Genomic DNA, 19,969 nt, shown 5'->3' with positions numbered 1-19,969 from the left:
GCCACTAAGGCACCTTCTCCTTCCAAGACCTGTCTGAGAGGTAGAGCTGATCCTTTGGCTGCATTGAGGAAGCACTAAGCCAGTGGACTGGGGATTATCCTTCTAGTTGTTTCCGGGTCCCAGTACAAACCGGAGGTGCTGTATGCAAGGCTGTGCTCACTTTGGTGGGGTGATTCTAAATGGTTCTCCCGGGTGTTCTAGAGTTAGGAGGAAAGTCAAGTTTATATTACAAAGAACATTCCATTTTGACTTGATAGTGTCGAGCAGAGAATCCCCAGCAAACAGCAGCGTGACACAGATACAAAGGAGAGACAGATATAGACGAAGAGGGTCAGAGAATGAAAGAGAGGTAGAGAGAAGAAAGAGAGGCAGGGACAAAATGAGCCACAGGTACAGATGGAGAGAGAGAGAGAGAGAGAGAGAGAGAGAAAATTAAAGACAGACAGAAGAGAATGAGCCACAGATAGCGACAGAGAGAGATAGAGAATGAAACAGACCAAGAGAGACAGCCTGGTGATGGGGCAGGCTTATCCAACAGCCTGGTGATGGGGCAGGCTTATCCAACAGCCTGCATCACACTGCAGAGGGGAAGCAGCCAACCGGCCTGAGCTGTCTGACACTCTGGGTGTGTGAAAGTCTGCGCCTGCTTGGCCCTTACACTCCGTATTTTCCAGTCATGTGTGAGTCTTTTTTTGGTTAAACGTGTATTAAATTCAGGGATTCAGGAGGGGATGAACTGTCCTTTACCTGGCTCCTGTGCTTTGCCTGAATACAGCGATTGGTTCTCCTCTGCCGAATTAACACCATGATTGGCTGCCCTACCTTGAATGAGTGCTGTGATTTGCTGAGACTTCGGGGCTGGGTGCTCCCGCAGGATTTCCAGGGCTGTTCGACCACGACTGTCCCGGATATTGGCATCAATCCCTGCAGCAGAGTGTGGGAGTGAGGGGTTGACCTGTGGCTCTTAAGGAATCTTCCAAGCAGGATCATCATTGCTAGAGCTGTGATAACACCCCCCCCAGCGGCTCCACCCCTCATGGTATAACTGCCAGCCTGTAGTGACAACGCAGTCCAGAGAGAAGCCAATACTCCTTGCCCTCTGATAACCAGCAGGTTAACCAGAAGGTCTGAACAAACCTACAGCTTCAGCACCATGAAGGATCATACACACAGATGATTGCCCTGTGACTGAAAATTTTATCCAGGAAAATAGACAAGGAATAGATCTATTTGGCTCCTGCAGTCATTCTATTCTTTATACTGCTTTGGGCAATCACATTGGCTGAAGGTAAATAGTGATTTGGGGGTCCTGAACATGGGGGGGGGGGGTGAACAGCACCCTCTAGAGGTGGAAGACGGCTGCACCTCTATCAGTGCTGTCTTCCAGGGCTGGAACAAGCTCAAGCAAAGAAATTGGTGTAAATTTGGATATCGCCCCTGTCACTCTCTCTCTCTCTCTCTCTGTCCATCTGTCAGGTGACCTCAGCAGCACTGCCGGCAGACTCTCCTGATGCAGGCTTAGCGCATCGTCACCAGTGCAGCTGTACAAATCGCAGTGTGAGCGACAGCACGCTGAGAGAGCGGGGTTAGCAGCGTGAACGTCAGCACCAAGCCGTCCAGAGGCAGAGAAATCCGCAGCGGCCGCTATAATCCCCTCCGCCTGCTTAACCAGATTTATCCTTCACTTCTGAAGCGGCCAGTGACGCCAGTGAGACAGACCAGTGGGCATCAGTCCCCAGGGAAATCAGCTCGGCTGGAGGGGTGTGGGGGTGTTTCGGGCGACCGATAAAGTGCAAGCTGCTCCTTCTGTGAGGTCAGGGCTACAAGAAAGAGAGACACACACCTGCGTCCAGGAGGAGTCGAACCACGTCCATCTTCCCAAAGAGGGCTGCCTCATGGAGGGCACTGCCTTTCTCAGTCTGGAAGAGAAAGAAAGAAAGAAAGAAAGAAAGAAAGAAAGAAAGAAAGAAAGAAAGAAAGATATAGTGTCAAAGTGTATTGCTCACTGGAACCCATAACATTCTCGTGACAGGTGCTGGTCCTTCACCACTCTGCCACCTGCTGGCAGAGCCACCCGAGCCAGCTGCCATCTGCAGCACTGAAGCCTGAAGCCTCCCAGCAGAGCTGCTGATGCTTAGAGGAGCACAGCTGTCAGTCACATGACAAATAGCCAGCCAGGAGCAATTAGCACTGACCCGCTGCTCCAGGAGAAATGGAAGGATGAATTCCAAAAGTCACCTGCTGTTCCACCGCTTACTCCGCTGCCTCCCATGGTGAACACACACGCCCCCTGGAGCTGCAGTACTGACCAGAGCCGAATCACAGACTCGAGAGCCACACGGTTCGATCGCTCCCAAATTCACTCTCCTCTAAAGACAAACCCCTTTACGAGCATAAAAGGACTGGGCTCCTGTGACCTAACCTCTTACTGTTCTAACGTCCGTGCCATTTCGGTGACGATGTCACCAGGAAACCAATTCCCTCACGGAGTGCTTACAGGAATTTGCGGGTCTTCCAATCAGTTTCCTTTGCTCGCTTCTGAGAGTCCACTGAACTCTCTTTTCAATGTTCTTTATCATCTTTAAACAACTGGGGAGTTCAGCATTCTGCACTCATGTCCTACCCCTATGCCTTACGGTAAATAAACCCTCGGAAACACACACAGGACTCTGATGTGGGTCTGCACAGGGCCAGGGCATAGGAGTTTAGGACCAGGGGCCTTGACACCGTGAACGCAGAACAGTGACACTGTGAAGGCAGAAGAAACCCCACAGGTTACCAGCCCAGGATTCTGAAGATCACACGTCCCCATCGCCACCTAACGACAAGTCAAGAAATCACATGACTTCCCCCACACAGCAATTGCAGAAGCTGAGCGGTTTGCCCAGTTCCTGTCTTATCTGGTGCTGCGACCGCAGGAGTACTACAGGAAGCAAGGCCCCGCGAGGCCACGGCATGCTGGTCTAGCGACAAGCTAACCAGTGGGGGGGGGGGGGTGGAAAACCAGAATGTTCATTTATCCGTCCACCTCCCGTTGCACGGCCAGCAGGCAGAAAGCCATTTCCGACCTGGCTTCCTTTCACTGTGACCCCTTACGCAGCAGAACCTGGTACTTGGGGGAGGCAGGAGGTCACATGACACAGGATGGATGCCAGCGCTTAGGGACATGGAGCAGGTGACAAAGGATCTCTGATCTTCTCCCCTCTCCCTCTCCCTCCACCTCAGCCCCCCCCCCCCCCCCTCGCACCTCAGATTTCACCCTTTCCGCCAATCTCGCTTCCAGATGGACCGCTGCCTTCTCAGATTTACCACCCCCGCCCTCCCCAGATGCCCGCCACCCCCCTCACCCTGGCATTGACGTCCATGCCGGCCTCCAGCAGCACCAGTGCCACGGCGCGGTGGCCGTTGCGGGCGGCCAGGTGCAGGGGCGTGTGCAGGCCACTGCGACCACAGCACATCAGGTCGGGGTGGGCCCGCACCAGCATGCGCACCACCTGCAGTCGGCCGTACAGCGCCGCCAGGTCCAGCGCCGTCTCGCTGTGGTTGTTGCGCATCGTGGGGTCCGTCAATTCCTCCAGCAGCACCCGCACCACCTCCGAGTGGCCGTACTGGGCCGCGCAGTGCAGTGCCGTCTCGTTCTCGTGGTTCTGGGGCAGGGCGAGAGAGGATGGGGCTCATACGCACATCGATGGTGGCTGCAGACCCCGATACAGCAGAGGGCGCCACCGACTGACCAAAGAGGCACAAAAATCATGTAATGCTCTATAATGACTATTGATCAAGCATATCAAACAGAGTTTCTGAGATATGGCCCTATATGGGTGCATGTAGATAAGAATTCTTTAGTCTTCCTTTGTAACAGCACTCTGAGACAGCACAGTAAACTGTTTTATTTTTTCACTAGAGACAGTTTCAAACAGACAGTTTTAAACAGATGCAGCACAGTGAGCTGTTACTGCTCTCCATCAGCTGGGCTGACAGTGTTGGTATATCTAAGCCTGAATGTAGTATGGGGGAGGAGAGATCAGCAGCATGTTTTTATCCAGTTATATCGGACGGCATCCTCAGGAACCCTGCTGCCTCGTATCTCAAGCAACAAGTGTGGATTTGCGGACCAGGCCAGCCCGAGAGTAGATGTCGATTTTCATATATGATCACATCCGTCCGAACCCCTGACTGATCCTTGTCTGTCCTTTTCCAGAGCTCTGCGCCAGCACCCTCCAGCTAACACCCAAGGCCTTAACTCTGCCTGCCGAAATCGGGGCTGAACAGCAGTGTAACTAATCCTGCGCTGCTGCACAGTGAGACAGGCCCACACAGAGCAGGGGCAGCGGGTCTGAGGAGGGCAAACATGGACGCTAAGGCTAATGATAACAGGTCTCACAGCATCCCTGCTCTGGCAGCACAAACCAACAAGCGTGTCTCTGACGCTAACCCATTAGCAGTGTGTCAACAACGGGTGGTCTGCTGTCTGAAAGTAATAATGACATGCATCTTAATAACTGATCTACATGACTCGGATTCAGAGGATTCAGCTGTCATTATCCACCCCCGTCTGATCCTTTTTGGAACTGTCACGTCCAAGACACACAAAGCGGTGGAGCTCCTATCCCGTGAAAGTGTTCTGTCACCTCTTTGCACAAGCTTGCCATGTGGCACAGATGATCTTGAAGGGGAGACGGGCTGCAGGAGGAAACCGCTAGACACAATCAGCATCCGGCAGCCAGAGACCAACCACCGCTCTGATCGCTATAGATTAAATCAACGGTGTCTGGAGACAGAGAGATATTCATCTCAGTGGCTTTAGAAGCCATTTTTGCAAGATCAAGCAGATCACTAGTTAGCTACAGGGTGCTGGACAAGAGTAAGCTAGCAGGCTACAGGGTGCTGGACAAGAATGAGCTAGATGGGTATAGGGCACTGAACAGGATTAAGCTCACCGGCTACAGAGCACTGAACAGGAGTAAGCTCGCAGGCTACAGGGCACTGAACAGGATTAAGCTCCCCGGCTACAGGGCACTGAACAGGAGTAAGCTTGCAGGCTACAGGGCACTGAACAGGATTAAGCTCACCGGCTACAGGGCACTAAACAGGAGTAAGCTCGCAGGCTACAGGGCACTGAACAGAAGTAAGCTCGCAGGCTACAGGGCACTGAACAGAAGTAAGCTCGCAGGCTACAGGGCACTGAACAGGATTAAGCTCACTGTCTACAGGGCACTGAACAGGAGTAAGCTCGCAGGCTACAGGGCACTGAACAGAAGTAAGCTCGCAGGCTACAGGGCACTGAACAGGAGTAAGCTAACGGGCTACAGAGTGCTGGACAAGAGTAAGCTGGCATGCTACAGGATGCTGGAAAAAAATAAACTAGCAAGCTACAGTGTACTAGACAAGAGTGAATTACCAGGCTACGCGCTGCTAGACAAGACCGAACTAGCAAACTACAGGGCACTAGACAAGAGTGAACCAGCAGGCTACAGGGTGCTTGACAAGAAAAAGCTAGCAAGCTACAGCGTGTTGGACAAGAGTAAACTAGTAAGCTACAGGGGTACTAGGCAAGAGTGAGGTAGCAGGCTACAGGGCACTGGACAGGCGTTGGGTACCTAGGTGGCAAAGCCCAGATAAATATAGATAAAACAGAACAAACTGAAGGAGGAGCATCACTGACAGGGGAGCAATATTGTTACTAGAGACAAAGAGTTTCTCGAAAAGAGCTTAGGGTTAGCATAGAGGGGGCTTGGATGGAGGGGAGCTGCGACTGGGGGGCGATATTTCACAGCGCAGCACTGCTCCTTATCTCCCCCTCGCCAGCAACAAGGCACAGGGTATGCTCAGCTGAGCGGGGGCTGATAATACACCCACAAACACGCGCAACTGAAACAGGCATTCGTCGATAAGGCGCCATATGCATGGCAGCTGCTAACAAGACCACAGCATGCAAAACGCATGGCGATCACCAATTATAGAACAATTCACTATAAAACAATATGCTGTGAAACATTCACAATACACCTACATGTTATTTATTAAGATGATGCTTTCGTCCATATATATATATATACATTAAAACCTTGCTTTGCGAGTAACTTGTTATGCGAGTGTTTTTTGCAAGACAAGCAAAATGTAAAAATAAATTTAAATTTTATAAATGAGCGAGGTCTTGCAATACGAGTATCACGTATACGCATTGTCTGCCTAGTGTCATGTAATTACAACTGAGCCGATGGTTCTTCTTCTCTCTCTCTCTCTCTGCGGGATTGTGGGTAATCGCCTCCCATGCTTGGTCCCAGTCGGCGTGCCTCACTCGTATAGTCAAAACTTAGTAGAAAAGCATCATCCGAATAAGGGTGTAGCAGTGCGAGCGATGAATCTGTTTAACGACAATGCAATGTACACATTTCCGCGAAATCGGAAAGAAGGCAAAAGCAAAAGCAGCGGTCATTGGATAGGTTCCTTGTTAAAGTCACACAAAAAGATTCCAGTGAGCCAACAGATAGCAGTGATCCCTTTAGTTATAGTGAAAGTCATCCTACAAAATAACCCTCCTCTTCTCCTCTCTCTCATCTCCCTCACACCATCCACGATTCTTTTCAAAGGTAAAGTGCAGGTTAATTTGTTTTATGTATTTTTACTTTTTATTTTTATTTCATATTAATCATTTTTATATAAATATTTTTGGGTTGTGGAACGAATCATCTGAGTTTCCATTATTTCTAACAGGAAAATTCGCTTTGCGACCAATATATATATATATTTTATAAAATAGAGCTTTCCCATACGAGAACCTGGAAACTGGTCCCCATAAAGTAAAATAAAACAGGTATTCATCACATTGTGGGGACATTTGGTCCCCACAAGGTAAGGTATATCTGGACCACACACACATACATGAAACAATGCTGCTTGTACTTTGGAACTAATTTACCAAAAATATAGTGTTCCACAGAGGAATATTTCTTTCATGTAGTCCACCAGGGGGCAGTGTGGTTAACATCTACAGGGGACAAATGAAACTTAAATAACAGCTGTCCACTGCTTTAACTTAGAAACATTTCAAATACTGATTCAGGGATGATGTGTGTGTGTGTCTCTACGTGGTTCATAGTTTAGGTGATGGATGCTGAGAAAATCTGACTACAAACTAAATTGATTCAGGAAAATGTAAAGAGATCCTTGCAAAACACATGTAAGCTGTGTGCAGGAGAGCATGATGCAGAGACGCAGAAAGGGAGCAGCACCTCACTGCGGCTGTGTCTCAGATTACTTCTGATCTGTTCAGCCCCGGTGCCCCCAAACCATTTCTGTCAGCCCATAAAAACATAGGCCAGATCACAGCTCATGGTCACATCTAGTGGTTTGCAGTTCAAAGGTCAGAGTTCATTTCCTGTGACGCAGAGGTGGCTCCCAGGCTCTGTAAGTAGAAGCATGTGTGCGCCCTGGTAGATTCTCCTCAGGGAGCTCTCTGCCTGGGAAAGTCTGTCCAGCACTGCTTCTGGCCCAGAATTCCTCTCCCACTGGACAAGTGATGCCTGCTCGCATGGGAGAGACAATTTTGGATGGTATGCTGAAGCATGCGTGTACACACACCAATGAGCACTAACGGAATCTCACGCACAAACTCACAACGCACGTGTTCATGTACCTACACACATGTTTCTGTTCCTAAACTTTTGGGAATTCCCACTGCATCAAACAAACAGCGATTAATGACCCCTAACAGATCAAAACTAATAATAGACAATTTTTCAAAAAGCTTCTGTTACACAAGTAAGTTCCTTAAATATCTGTTTTATGCACCTCTCAGCTACCTTGCTTTTTGGAAGTGAGACAAAACCTGTGGATACACATAACATGAAACTGCCTCCCAATGTAAACAGTTTAGAACCATATCCTGTGGAGTGAGAGATGAGAAGTGTGAGTACCTTAGCACAGTATCAGTTCAATTATGGAGCAAAGTAATTAGGGATCTGCAATGCAGCAGAATTAACAGGAATCCGACAGTGGCACCCGTACTGGTACCTGCACATAGTACCTGTACTGGGCTTTGGGTATGGTACCTGCACATAGTGACTGTACTGGGCTCTGGGTGTGGTACCTCGAAACAGTAGCTGTACTGGACTCTGGGCATGGTACCTGCACACAGTGACTGTACTGGACTCTGGATGTGGTACCTGCACACAGTGACTGTACTGGGTTCTACAATTGGCACCTGCACACAGTGCTTGTACTGGGCTCTGGGTGTTGTACCTGCACACAGTACCTGTATTAGGCACTGGGTGTGGTACCTGCACACAGCATCTGTACTGGGCCCTGTGTGTGACACTTCAACACCTCACTTTACCATGTAGGTAGCAGAGGGTTAAAAAGATTCGAAGAGCCACCCCCCCCCCCCCCCCAGCACGCACCCATCCCCAGGGTCATGATTCAGGGAGCGACACGACCCTTCATTCCCCCGCCGTCTCTAAGAAAACATTCCTGAGATGTGTCAGCCGCTCTCGCCAGTTAATGAGGTCGCAGCGACACACACACACACAGTGCAAGAATGCTTTCACGTGCAGCTCCCATCATGCAGTGGGGCTTTCCAGCTGAGAGGGTGACTCCACAGTAGAACCACATATGGTGGAGTCTCACACCCCTGCAGGACAGCAGTGTCTTATTCACACCCATCTCCTCCCCCCCCCCCCCCCCCGACCCCCCTGCTCCTTCCTCTCCTCTGCTTCTGGTTTTTGTTTTTCATTCTCCCTCTTTGCAGTTTCTGTAGGAGACACAGGAGTGACGCAGGTTAAAGGGGGCCAGCGGCATCAGCTCAGGAGCAGTGCGTGCTTTGGGGGGAGGTGCCCGTGTTACATGACCTAAACCCCACTGTCGACCGGATGCTGGAAGGGATTCCGTCTCTGCGTTCAACTAGCGCCATCGTCATTAAGCCCATATAAACGACACTGGCTAATCCTGCATATCACGTAAGGGCAAAGATGACTGATCCATTTGTCTTTATTTACCATTATTCAAGTGGGGGCAGTGGGGGGAGGGTTCATAAAAAGCCTATTTTTCCTTAACTGTTCTGAGGCGGCCATTCCTGGCGTCTACCCAAGTGAGTTACTCTTTCGTGAGAAGCAAAGCTGAGCGAAACTCCCACCTGGATTTCATTTCAAACTTTATTTATAAAGCATTCCCACACCCCCCCCCCCCCCCCCCCCCCCCCCCCACAAGCCTGCTAAGAGACAGCGCCCCCTACAGCTCGGCATCCACAGCACGTGATGAGGGCAGCCCCTTGTGGTTCATCACCAGGTCCAGCCGCGAGATGAGCCCACACACGCTTATTGTGACAGCACTAGTGATGAAAGCTCTTCGAAGCTCTGAAACGCGCAGTGTGTGGGATTACCCTGCGCTGCCAGTCACTGCCGGGGAAAAGCCAGTTGGGACCAGAAAAGGTAACTGAAGAAATGTGTGTTGAAGCAGTAATGCAACACACCAGGGTCTCATCTCTGTAACTGTAACCCTAACTATAACCATAACCATAACCAAACCCTAACCAATCACTAACTGCTGAATCCACATCTGAAAACATTTTTATGTCATTTAACCACGCAGTATGAGTCTCTGTGTAATGAAACCATACACGACATTTACTGGAGACACTGGCTGAGGACCCAAGACAATACTATCCATCCAACCATCCATCCATATTCTGTACCTGTTTATACTATGCAGGGTTGTGGGGGGTTCGGAGCCTACCGCAGAAACTAGGACAGGAGACCAACCCATCGCAGCCCGGCCAATATATTACACTTACTTAGCGGATGCCTTTATTCAAAGCGACGTACGATGGAGACGGTGCCACACATTCATGATTCGCCCTTTTAAAGTTGATTTCTATTACCTCCTTTTTGAAAGCAGAAGGTTAGAGAACAGACTGACGCTGAAGCTGTGTCAGCGAGTCAAGCGGAGACAGGGACAGACGCTTGGGTGTCGGGGAGACATCCGGGGTCATGCGAGATAAAGGGTCCTGCACGGCGGCTGCTGATATTCCGCAGTCTGCAGCTCCGCAGTATGAAAACTCCCTGCTTGGAGGTTTCTGACTGAAGGACGGAGATGAAAAGAGTGACACATCTGTCAAAAGAGTGAAGGCCTGTGTTTCAATAGCTGCAATTTACTGTCGCAAAGTACAGTACTTAGAGATGCGATTGATTTCCTTGTCAGTCAAGAGAGATTGATAATCACAACTGAGGGGTGGATCTTCTCTGCTGACTGAAGTCTGTGCTCTCAGTTTTTTTCAGGAACACACACACACACACATACGCATACACACCCGCACAAACACATACGCATATACACACATACGCATACACACACATAAACATTAACACACACACATACACACGCACACACATACATATATGCATACACACACATGCGCATACACACAAACACATACACACATATGCATACATACACACATACACACACATGCGCATACACACACACACAAACACATACACACACACCTATACAGCAGACAATCAAATATTCCCTGAAATGAATCCATACCCTCAGTGATGAGTAATGAGTAACATTCATTTTCTGTTTTATAGGTACTTGCATTACCATCACCGCAAACTCCCATTATTCAGACGGTGCTTCCACCAGCTCCTATGTGTTACAGCACCTGGATCCAATTAGCAGCACCGACAGAGCCCGGCACAGCCTCGTCCCATGCAAGCACCCAAACCCCCCCCAGGTTTCTGTAGGACAAGTCGCATTCACTGTTCTTCTGGCACCGATCACAAATTATAGACACACTACAGTGAGGATCTAGTGTTTTCAAAATAGGCAGCTCATTAAATGCCGGCCAATCGATTGCTCAGGAAACTAAGGGCTGCGTTTGCTGCGTGAGTGCAGATGGTCAAATGCGGCCTGGCTGCCACACACCATCCATCCATCCATCCATCCATTTTCCAAATCGCTTATCCTACTGTGTCGCGGGGGATCCGGAGCCTATCCCGGAAGCAATGGGCACGAGGCAGAGAACAACCCAGGATGGGGGGCCAGCCCATCGCAGGGCACACTCACACACCATTCACTCTCACACGCACTCCTACGGGCAATTTAGCAACTCCAATTAGCCTCAGCATGTTTTTGGACTGTGGGGGGAAACCGGAGTACCCAGAGGAAACCCCACGACGACATGGGGAGAGCATGCAAACTCCACACACATGTGACCCAGGCAGAGACTCGAACCCGGGTCCCAGAGGTGTGAGGCAACAGTGCTAACCACTGCACCACCATGCCGCCCTTGCCACACACCAATGCAGCCAAAATATGAAATACCAGAAGCCGGCTTTTTCCTTATCTCCTCTCCCACTCATATGTCAAGAGCTGTGCTCCTGAAGTGCATAGGTAAGGTCTTGAAAAACTGACGTCTCATTGCACCATTTTTACCCTCCCCTCTTCGCACTATGAGGACAGCTGGCATCCTTGACCTCCAGAGCCTCAATGTCACACTGGCAAACTCACCAGCCTCAGTGCGAGAGTACAGGCAGAAAGGTTCCACTGGAGAAACCTTCAGCTGTCTCTATATATCACGTAGAACCCCGAATCACAGTATACATCCAGAAGATACACAAGTGTGAGACACACCGGCCAAGGAAGGCTTCCAAAACCTGACATGATTCAAACAGTTGAGAGAAGAGGTTGCTATCTGGAATATCTGTATAACTCTCTGCTGAGTCATTTCTGCGTGAAAATACAAGCATGCCTATATACAGTGCCGCCACCAATGAACTGAGCTCGGAAACCGCTCTGGTTAGTTTACTAACTGCAAAACTCACTTCTGGTCTGTTACTGAAATGCGGCTCTAGGAACAGAAAATACACCCTCACCCACATACAGATGAGGCTTCCGGCACAGTACAGGCAGCGTGTGGGCAGCTAACGCTCTGCTAACCCTAACGGCGCCATTCAAAGAGGCTGGGAGGTGGCAGCACCAGCCACTGCAAAATGGTGCTTTACAGCCAGAGCGGGACTATTAATCACAGCAAACTTTTGCCTGAGCACTTTACGGGGGAGTGTATTTAATTTAATTGCTACAGGGATTAAGCTGGTCATTAGCGGGTGGAACAGGACAGCACTGCCTATTACACTTATGAAAAATTGCACGGGCCACACTGCTGCAAAGGCCACTGCCAGCACCTCTGGGCGAAGGACCTGAGCTTATTTCCCAACATCAAAGAAGAGGACCTGAGTTTACTTCCCAGCATATAAGCAGAGGACATGAGCTTATTTCCCAATGTATAAGCAGAGAACCAGAGCTTATTTCCCAACATACTGTATAAGCAGAGAACCTGCGTTTACTTCCTAACATATAAGCAGAGGACTTGAACTTATTTCCCAACATATAAGCAGAGAACCAGAGCTTATTTCCCACAATATAAACAGAGGACCTGCGTTTACTTCCTAACATATAAGCAGAGGACTTGAACTTATTTCCCAACATATAAGCAGAGAACCAGAGCTTATTTCCCACAATATAAACAGAGGACCTACGTTTACTTCCTAACATATAAGCAGAGGACTTGAACTTATTTCCCAACATATAAGCAGAGAACCAGAGCTTATTTCCCACAATATAAACAGAGGACCTGCGTTTACTTCCTAACATATAAGCAGAGAACCAGAGCTTATTTCCCGCAATATAAGTAGAGGGCCTGAGTTTACTTCCCAACATATTAACAGATGATCTGAGCTTATTTCCCAACATATAAAAAGAGGACCTGAATTTACTTCCCAACATATTAATAGAGGTTCTGAGCTTATTTCCCATAATATAAGGAGAGAACCTAATCTTATTTCCCACAATATTAGGAGAGAACCTGAGCTTATTTTGCACAATATAAGGAGAGGACCTGAGCTTATTTCCTAACATATAAACAGAGGACCTGAGCTTATTTCCCAAGACATAAACAGAGGACACTGAGCTAATTTCCCAATATTTCATCCCACCCACCTGCTCATTGACCCTGCAGTGGGAGGGACCATGGCGGATGAGGATGCGCACGATCTCCACGTCACCCTTCCAGGCGGCCAAGTGCAGAGGGAAGCAGCCCTTGCTGTCAGCCACATTGGTGGAGGCCTCGAACTGCAGCAGCTTCAGCACCACGTCCCTGAGAGGGAAAGAGAATGAGGCTCATGGGATATCAGCACAATCACCTCCCATCTGATAAACCGGGAAAAGCAAAGGAGGAGCTCAGCCTCTCGCTGTCGCTCAGTCATTCGACCTGTCACAGATTTTTGGATTCAACTCGCCGGAAGGAAACATCTGAAACCATACATTACCAGAACCTGTAATTTGCTGTAATCTCAGTACTGAAATTACACTCATAATGACATAAACCACTTTCTGCCTTCCACATCTGAATTGTAAACAGTATTTAACGTACGTGCACATGTGTTATGCTCAATGTGTTTATTTCCAAACGCTATATTGTTCCTCCTTATCCTATCCGAGCATGACAAGCTTTTGCGTGCTGTGCTCTTGCTAGTGGAATCACGCCATAATCTACCTCCTTCTGCAGAAGATTAGGAGATATGAGGCTGCCCTCTCTTCAGCCTACTTCCCATGGTGCCTCTGTGATGCAGACAGGCTGGACGAGGAGCACTGTGCCAGGAGTGAGATTTTAAGGTGGATGGAGCTTATTAAAGGACTGGAATTATGGATGGGTCTTCTCGCAAACAAAATAAAATTCAGGTTAATGGGTTGCTTAATTCGAGCAATCGCACAGAGTGGGTGAGGCTTCCGTGGGGTGAATTATTATGGGGTAAAAAACGTGGACATAAGGCTAATTCATACTTCTGCGTTGAACTGGCATCGCTGTGGATCCTACAGAGTATCCCTCCCTGTAGCCTGATGTGCACCTCCCCAGAAATGTACCTACATGTTGCGGCAACTGCAAGAACTGTGACTGGTCCGCCTGGTAGCAGTCCTTTTTAATGGGATTAAAGAAGGCATGCAATTCCAGGTGTACTTATGCTGCTGATTGAAACTGAAGCGCTATTTATATGTAGCATTAAATAACTCACCCTAGGCATCGTAGCAACAGGTCTACAAAACACGAAGTATGACAGTGCCAATTTCACTTACCTCCATTAAGCTTGCTCATAATTTACAAGACTAAAGAAAAGTAAAAAGTAGTACAGACACTAACTTTGGAAGGGAAAATGCATAAAAAGTGACTTTGTAGAAGCTCGACAATTTTCTAAATTTGTCTACAGAAGTTTGGAGTAGCACAAATGTGACCAGGACTCGATAAATGGATACATGTTAGAATGGATGCTGTTAAATGTTTTTTTTTTCTGTTTCAATTATGTGATTCAACAGCTGAATATACTGCAGGGTGGGAAGACAATAAATGCAAGATCCAAACCAATGTATCACCTAGCAGTTTGCCGGTGTGATTTCTAAGTGACACAGACACAGCAGCGCAAAAGTATAACTGCGCGGCAGCACTGGCCATTTGCGTAGGTCATGGCATAGGCTCAACGCAGATGTATAACTGCGCGGCAGCACTGGCCATTTGCGTAGGTCATGGCATAGGCTCAACGCAGAAGTATAACTGCGCGGCAGCACTGGCCATTTGCGTAGGTCATGGCATAGGCTCAACGCAGATGTATAACTGCGCGACAGCGCTGGTCATTTGCGTAGGTCATGGAATAGGCTCAATGCAGAAGTATAACTGCGCGGCAGCACTGGCCATTTGCGTAGGTCATGGAATAGGCTCAACGCAGATGTATAACTGCGCGACAGCGCTGGCCATTTGCGTAGGTCATGGAATAGGCTCAACGCAGATGTATAACTGCGCGACAGCGCTGGCCATTTGCGTAGGTCATGGCATAGGCTCAACGCAGATGTATAACTGCGCGACAGCGCTGGCCATTTGCGTAGGTCATGGAATAGGCTCAACGCAGATGTATAACTGCGCGGCAGCACTGGCCATTTGCGTAGGTCATGGAATAGGCTCAACACAGATGTATTAGTCAGCTTTAATCCTCTAAAGGTCGCATTCTTGTTCGTCAGAACTCATACCCATCAAAAGGTCAAAGGTCAGTTTTGCAGTATCAGCATGACCCTGGTAAAGAATGATGATCCCAGGCCTCGTGCGACTTACTGCCACCCTGACTGCGATGATCAACATGTTACTGCAGGTCACTCAAAAGAATGATCTGTGTGTTGACAAAAACAACACTCCCACTATGAAATGATGCCTCGTTTGCCATGTGTACAATCGCACTGCATATCCTGTTTTACTTCCTTTTTGAGACAGACACCCACATATAGGTGAGAGTGAAGCCTGGGATCCAAGCACAGGGTCAGCCGTTTATCCAGGACTCCTGCAGCATTTTGAGGGTTAAGGGCCTTGCTCAGGGACCCAACAGAGATCAGATCAAACCATTTAACACTCTAAAGTGTGAGTGAAATGCTTGTGTACAAATCTTACAACAGCAACAATGAGGAATGCAATTGCAAGTGTGCAAACAGTAATATACAACACAGCAACAATATATATTGTGCAATTACTAGATAAATATCAATAGGCAGAGAGATGTAACAATGTGGCTGAAGAAAGGATCTGACCCTGTGACCTTCTGATCATGGGCACAGAAGCCTAACCTGCTAAGCCACAAACCACCAACATACTGATCCAATGCTCCTACCGGTGTCCGTTGAGTGAGGCATGGTGTAGGGGCGTGTACCCCGAGCTGTCAGCGCAGTTCACGTTCAGTCCTCGCCAGATGCTGTGGAGATCAGACACGAACAAGTCAGTGACCTTAACATGACCCGCAAGCAGTATATGGTCATCTGTGAGATTGACCACAGACACACAATCCTTTGTCCTCAGTCGCATAAAATTTAGAGCTGGTGTTAGTTAAGCAGGTTAGGTAATGAGGTCACAACCAGGTGCTGCCGGTTTAAATGTCAAAAGAAAACTAATTTGGGCACCAGAAAGGTCCAGTTGTTGCACTCGTGAGAAAGATGCTAAACTGCCCCGGTTTAACATACCGTAGTGCAGAAGGAAGTGTCTGCAAGCTGTCATTTAGGAAGCATCCAAATAATGTGAGATAATCGCATGGCTAAGAGTTATGGGGCTGAACCTCATAAAGAAATAACCCAGAAGTGGCTCTTCCCCTGTATTATGTTACATATGAAGTGGAGCTGCAGCTGCAGATGCCGTTGGCGCGGGAAGCGTCCTCCGTGAAAGTCTAAGTGAGGATACAGGAGCTCATTGAACGAATAAATAAGTGAAAGGAATGTGAATCTCGACAGGCACACAAAACATAAAATTAACCCCTCCACTAGCGGGATTTCCAAACGGGGGAAACAAAATAACAACCGTCAATCATCCAGAAGCAGAGTCTAGACGCCCCGTACACCATCAACAATCAGACGGAGAAAACATTCCAGTGTGATGGGACGGGAATGTCGGTGACGGTGAGGTTAGCCGACTGCTTGGGAGGACAGAGGAGACTATAGACCATCCCAGAAAATCACAGGGAGCCAGTAAGGGGGGGTAGCAGAGGTGTGAGGCTGTGGACCGGAGGAATGTAGTGCCTTTGAGCCCAAACCCACACTTTAAAATGAACCCAGCCCGAAGCCAGTATGTCGAATTCAGATTTTTTTTTTAACAGGATACCACACAAGCTTATAAATAAAAAAAGGATGCACAGATCTGGCTACAGTCAGACATAAAGGCACACACCACACACACATACGCATACACATGCACACACACACACTCGGCGCAGCTGCTCGGCGGATCTGTAACCGCAGTCGGGGTGGAGGAGGCGGCAGGGGCAGCAGAGTTTGAGATATGCTTCAGGCAAGCTAGAGGCAGCCTCACAGCTGCGTGCTACTCTGTCAGGTCACTCCCAGCTAGCCGGCCCATTCATCGGCCAAAGACAGCGCATGCAACGTCCATTCATATCATTCATGCCTCTGTGTGTCCCTCTCTGCTTCAAAACAGCCTGGGCCATTTTAGCAAGAGAAACAAAACACGTATTTGTGCTTCCGTGCAGTTTCCAAGTGGCGCCTTCTTCTGGTTGGGGAGCATGTGATCCATAGTGCCCCACAAGCTGAAATATGGTCCTCAGTCTAACTAGTGCTATTACTCTGAAACACACACATCTCAAACACACACATCCCAAGTGTCACACACAAAAAACATAAACAACGACCTCAAAACACATACAATTCTCATCCCTACCCCACAACTAGGACACCCACTCTGAGAAGAGGATTCGGTAACACTTTATTTTAAGCAGTCATCATAATGCATCATAGATACCTTCATAATGTATAATAATGCATTCATAAAATATTATAAACACAGATATAATAATTAATTAAAAGGCATAACACATTACAGCCATGTTTATTATGCATTATAAAAGCTCTATGCAGCTATATGCAGTATAGATACTTTCATAATGCATTATAATGGTAAATATAAGGATTAATGCTTTGTATTGCATTATGTAGGTATTTCTACTGCATTATAGCTGACAGCATTCATAATGCATTATGGCTATAATGTGTTATGTCTTTTTATATAGTCGTGTTTATAATATTTTATGAATGCATTATGAAGGTATATATAATGCATTATACATAAATGCTATACGTAAGGTGTTACTGAAGATTCCAGAACCACCACGCAGTCCAGACCTGCACCTCTCTAGCCCCAGGCCCATTTCCTACAACCACAGCACAGAGCGCAGGAATGAAACACGAGTGTCAAGCCTTCACAGAGTGATGGGACACCGTTGCCACAGAAACACAACGCCGGGTTCCATGGGGCATCGATCCGCTGATGATTCGGCACTCCAGCTGTGAGAGACCCATCGTTAACACAGTAATTAAGCCGACCTCAACGCAGGAGAGCGTGGACCTGATGGGAGGGGAGTGTCGGGGAATCCGAGAGACTCTCTCTGCATGAAAGGCCGTTTAGGAGGCTGTAATCTAATTAGCCGGCACACAAAGAGCAGGGCAAAGTGTGGTAGCGCAGTGCTAATGAAAATGTCATACCCAGGGGGGTGTTGGGTAGAGGCGATAAGCCTGTTACACCTCAACGCTATGGGGCGAGAGGGCCTCTTATATAGGTGCGATGGGACTGAGAAGCACAGCATGGGAAACAGCAGAGAGTGAGAGGGGCCCGCTCTCGGCTCTGAAAGAGGTTCAGCTTCCTCTCCTCGGAAGTCAAAGACGCCTCTGTGTCCTCATTGCAAGGGCAGCTTCTGTCCCATGGGAGACGCAGGTGTGGCTTCATCCATAAAGGAACAAGGAGCAGGACAGGACCGTGAATCTGCTGCCTATGGTTTGAATCCGCCCCCACCATGACTGACTCTTCTCCACAGTGTTTCGTAGCAAAGCCCCTGCACTCGTACAAGTTCACTCCAAAGATGGTTTTGACCCCCCCCCCCCCCCCCCACACACACACACACACACAGCTTTGCCCAACCCCCAATCCTCGGGGACCCCCTAGACAGCCCACATTCTTGCTTCTTCCCAGCTCATGGGGTGAAAAACTCCACCATGGCTAACTGTGGTGCCAGTTGTAGCAATGCTGCAGCAATAGCCAGCTGACAACTCACCTGTTACATTTACACCTCAGATCTGTCTAAAAACTCTATAAACAGTCTCATAACTAAAAAGACACTTGCGTGTGTGACAGAGATATGAGCAAAAGCCCACACTGACATGTCCAGTCACAAGATTGCCACCCCTGGCCAACACAGTGAGGTCAGCTTGAAAATGGAAAATCAGTTGTAGTCCCCAACAGATCAAATTCTTCCCATTTCCCGTATTCTGCGGCTGCTTGCTGATTCGGGGCTTGGTGGTGAGAAGGCAGCACTCCTCCCTTGGGTGCATGTGGCTTCAGTGACCGCTTCACCAATTGCTGACCGCCACCGAAACAACCAGGCCGCCTCCGCCCACAACCGCAGCTTAGCCTCTGCCTGGTCAAGGTCGAGGCATTTAACCCTGGAAATGAAACCGAGCATTGCTACAAACAACGAGTCAGAGGTCACGACCCATGACACCGTAAAGGTAACGGGAAGCCTGCACATCCCGCCAGCTGATGTCCATCCATCCATCCATCACTAACAGGCCTCTGACGGGTTAAGCCGGGGTCGGGCAGCCCGATGACCACAGATGCCTGTTTGAAGCTAATCCAATTAGTGATCCTGAAGTATCTGGGTGCTCTCAGTGATTTATCTGCCTGGCGGTGACGGGGAAACACGCTGCAGAGGTGTGATCAGCACTGGAGAACAGCCAAGAGTCACTTTTACTCCCGTGGGTCTAGTATTAATGCTGACATATCATAGTATAATTATTTTATTTTTCTAATAAACTAGCTGGCCCATTCGTCGGGACTAAGGGTCAAAGAGCCACAGGGATAGAACTAATTTCATGAAGCTGCATCCTGTAAGGATTACAAGCCCTGCCCTCAGGTTAAGCCTGTAACAGAGAAGCTGATTCTGTCCTCCGCATCATGACTTTGAACTAATGTCCTTTTAACAAACATGCATCACGGTTGACACAGTTTAGTGAGCATGCATTTTAAGGAGCATGTGTTTTAACAAGTATGCATAGTCTGCCCGTGAGGCTCCTCTCAGTGCTTCGGCCGCTACCCCATCGCCACTTGTGGCTTTTATCCTGGCGGTCTGGCAGAGCACCAGATACGATTATTTGGCTTTTGTTTTTAATCATTACATGACTCAAGCAGCCTGGCTGCCTTCCCCCTCCCTGACTAGAGCAGCTCATTCCCCATGTCCTCAGCTGACTCAGGAGAATGGAGCTGAGTGTAGTTTTTCAGAAGGTAACTGCTGAAAACGTAGACTGCGAACGGTGGGTGACTAAAGGAGAATATGGAGGTCACAGAGAGCCCATGGACAGCCTGTGCCCAGAGTCAGGACTCGGAGGT

The 19,969-nt window shown here is 48.5% G+C and overlaps 1 protein-coding gene across 5 annotated transcripts in view; it reads right to left on the bottom strand.

The window, feature by feature from the left end:
• The window catches only part of anks1b (ankyrin repeat and sterile alpha motif domain containing 1B), a 131,232-nt gene that overhangs the window by 78,263 nt on the left and 33,000 nt on the right, over window positions 1-19,969 (bottom strand). For all 5 annotated transcript variants that reach the window (XM_049006100.1, XM_049006098.1, XM_049006101.1 and 2 more), the window contains exons 2-6: window positions 15,705-15,785; window positions 13,000-13,156; window positions 3,348-3,647; window positions 1,844-1,919; window positions 823-924 (exon numbers count right to left, since the gene is read on the bottom strand). In XM_049006100.1, coding sequence (XP_048862057.1) covers window positions 823-924; window positions 1,844-1,919; window positions 3,348-3,647; window positions 13,000-13,156; window positions 15,705-15,785 — 716 coding nt within the window. The remainder of the gene's footprint in view (window positions 1-822; window positions 925-1,843; window positions 1,920-3,347; window positions 3,648-12,999; window positions 13,157-15,704; window positions 15,786-19,969) is intronic.

Source organism: Brienomyrus brachyistius, chromosome 1 (assembly GCF_023856365.1).
Source record: "Brienomyrus brachyistius isolate T26 chromosome 1, BBRACH_0.4, whole genome shotgun sequence".
Taxonomy (NCBI): domain Eukaryota; kingdom Metazoa; phylum Chordata; class Actinopteri; order Osteoglossiformes; family Mormyridae; genus Brienomyrus; species Brienomyrus brachyistius.
The sequence above is the reverse complement of the archived record's forward strand: the minus strand, read 5'-3'. Positions and strand labels throughout refer to the sequence as shown.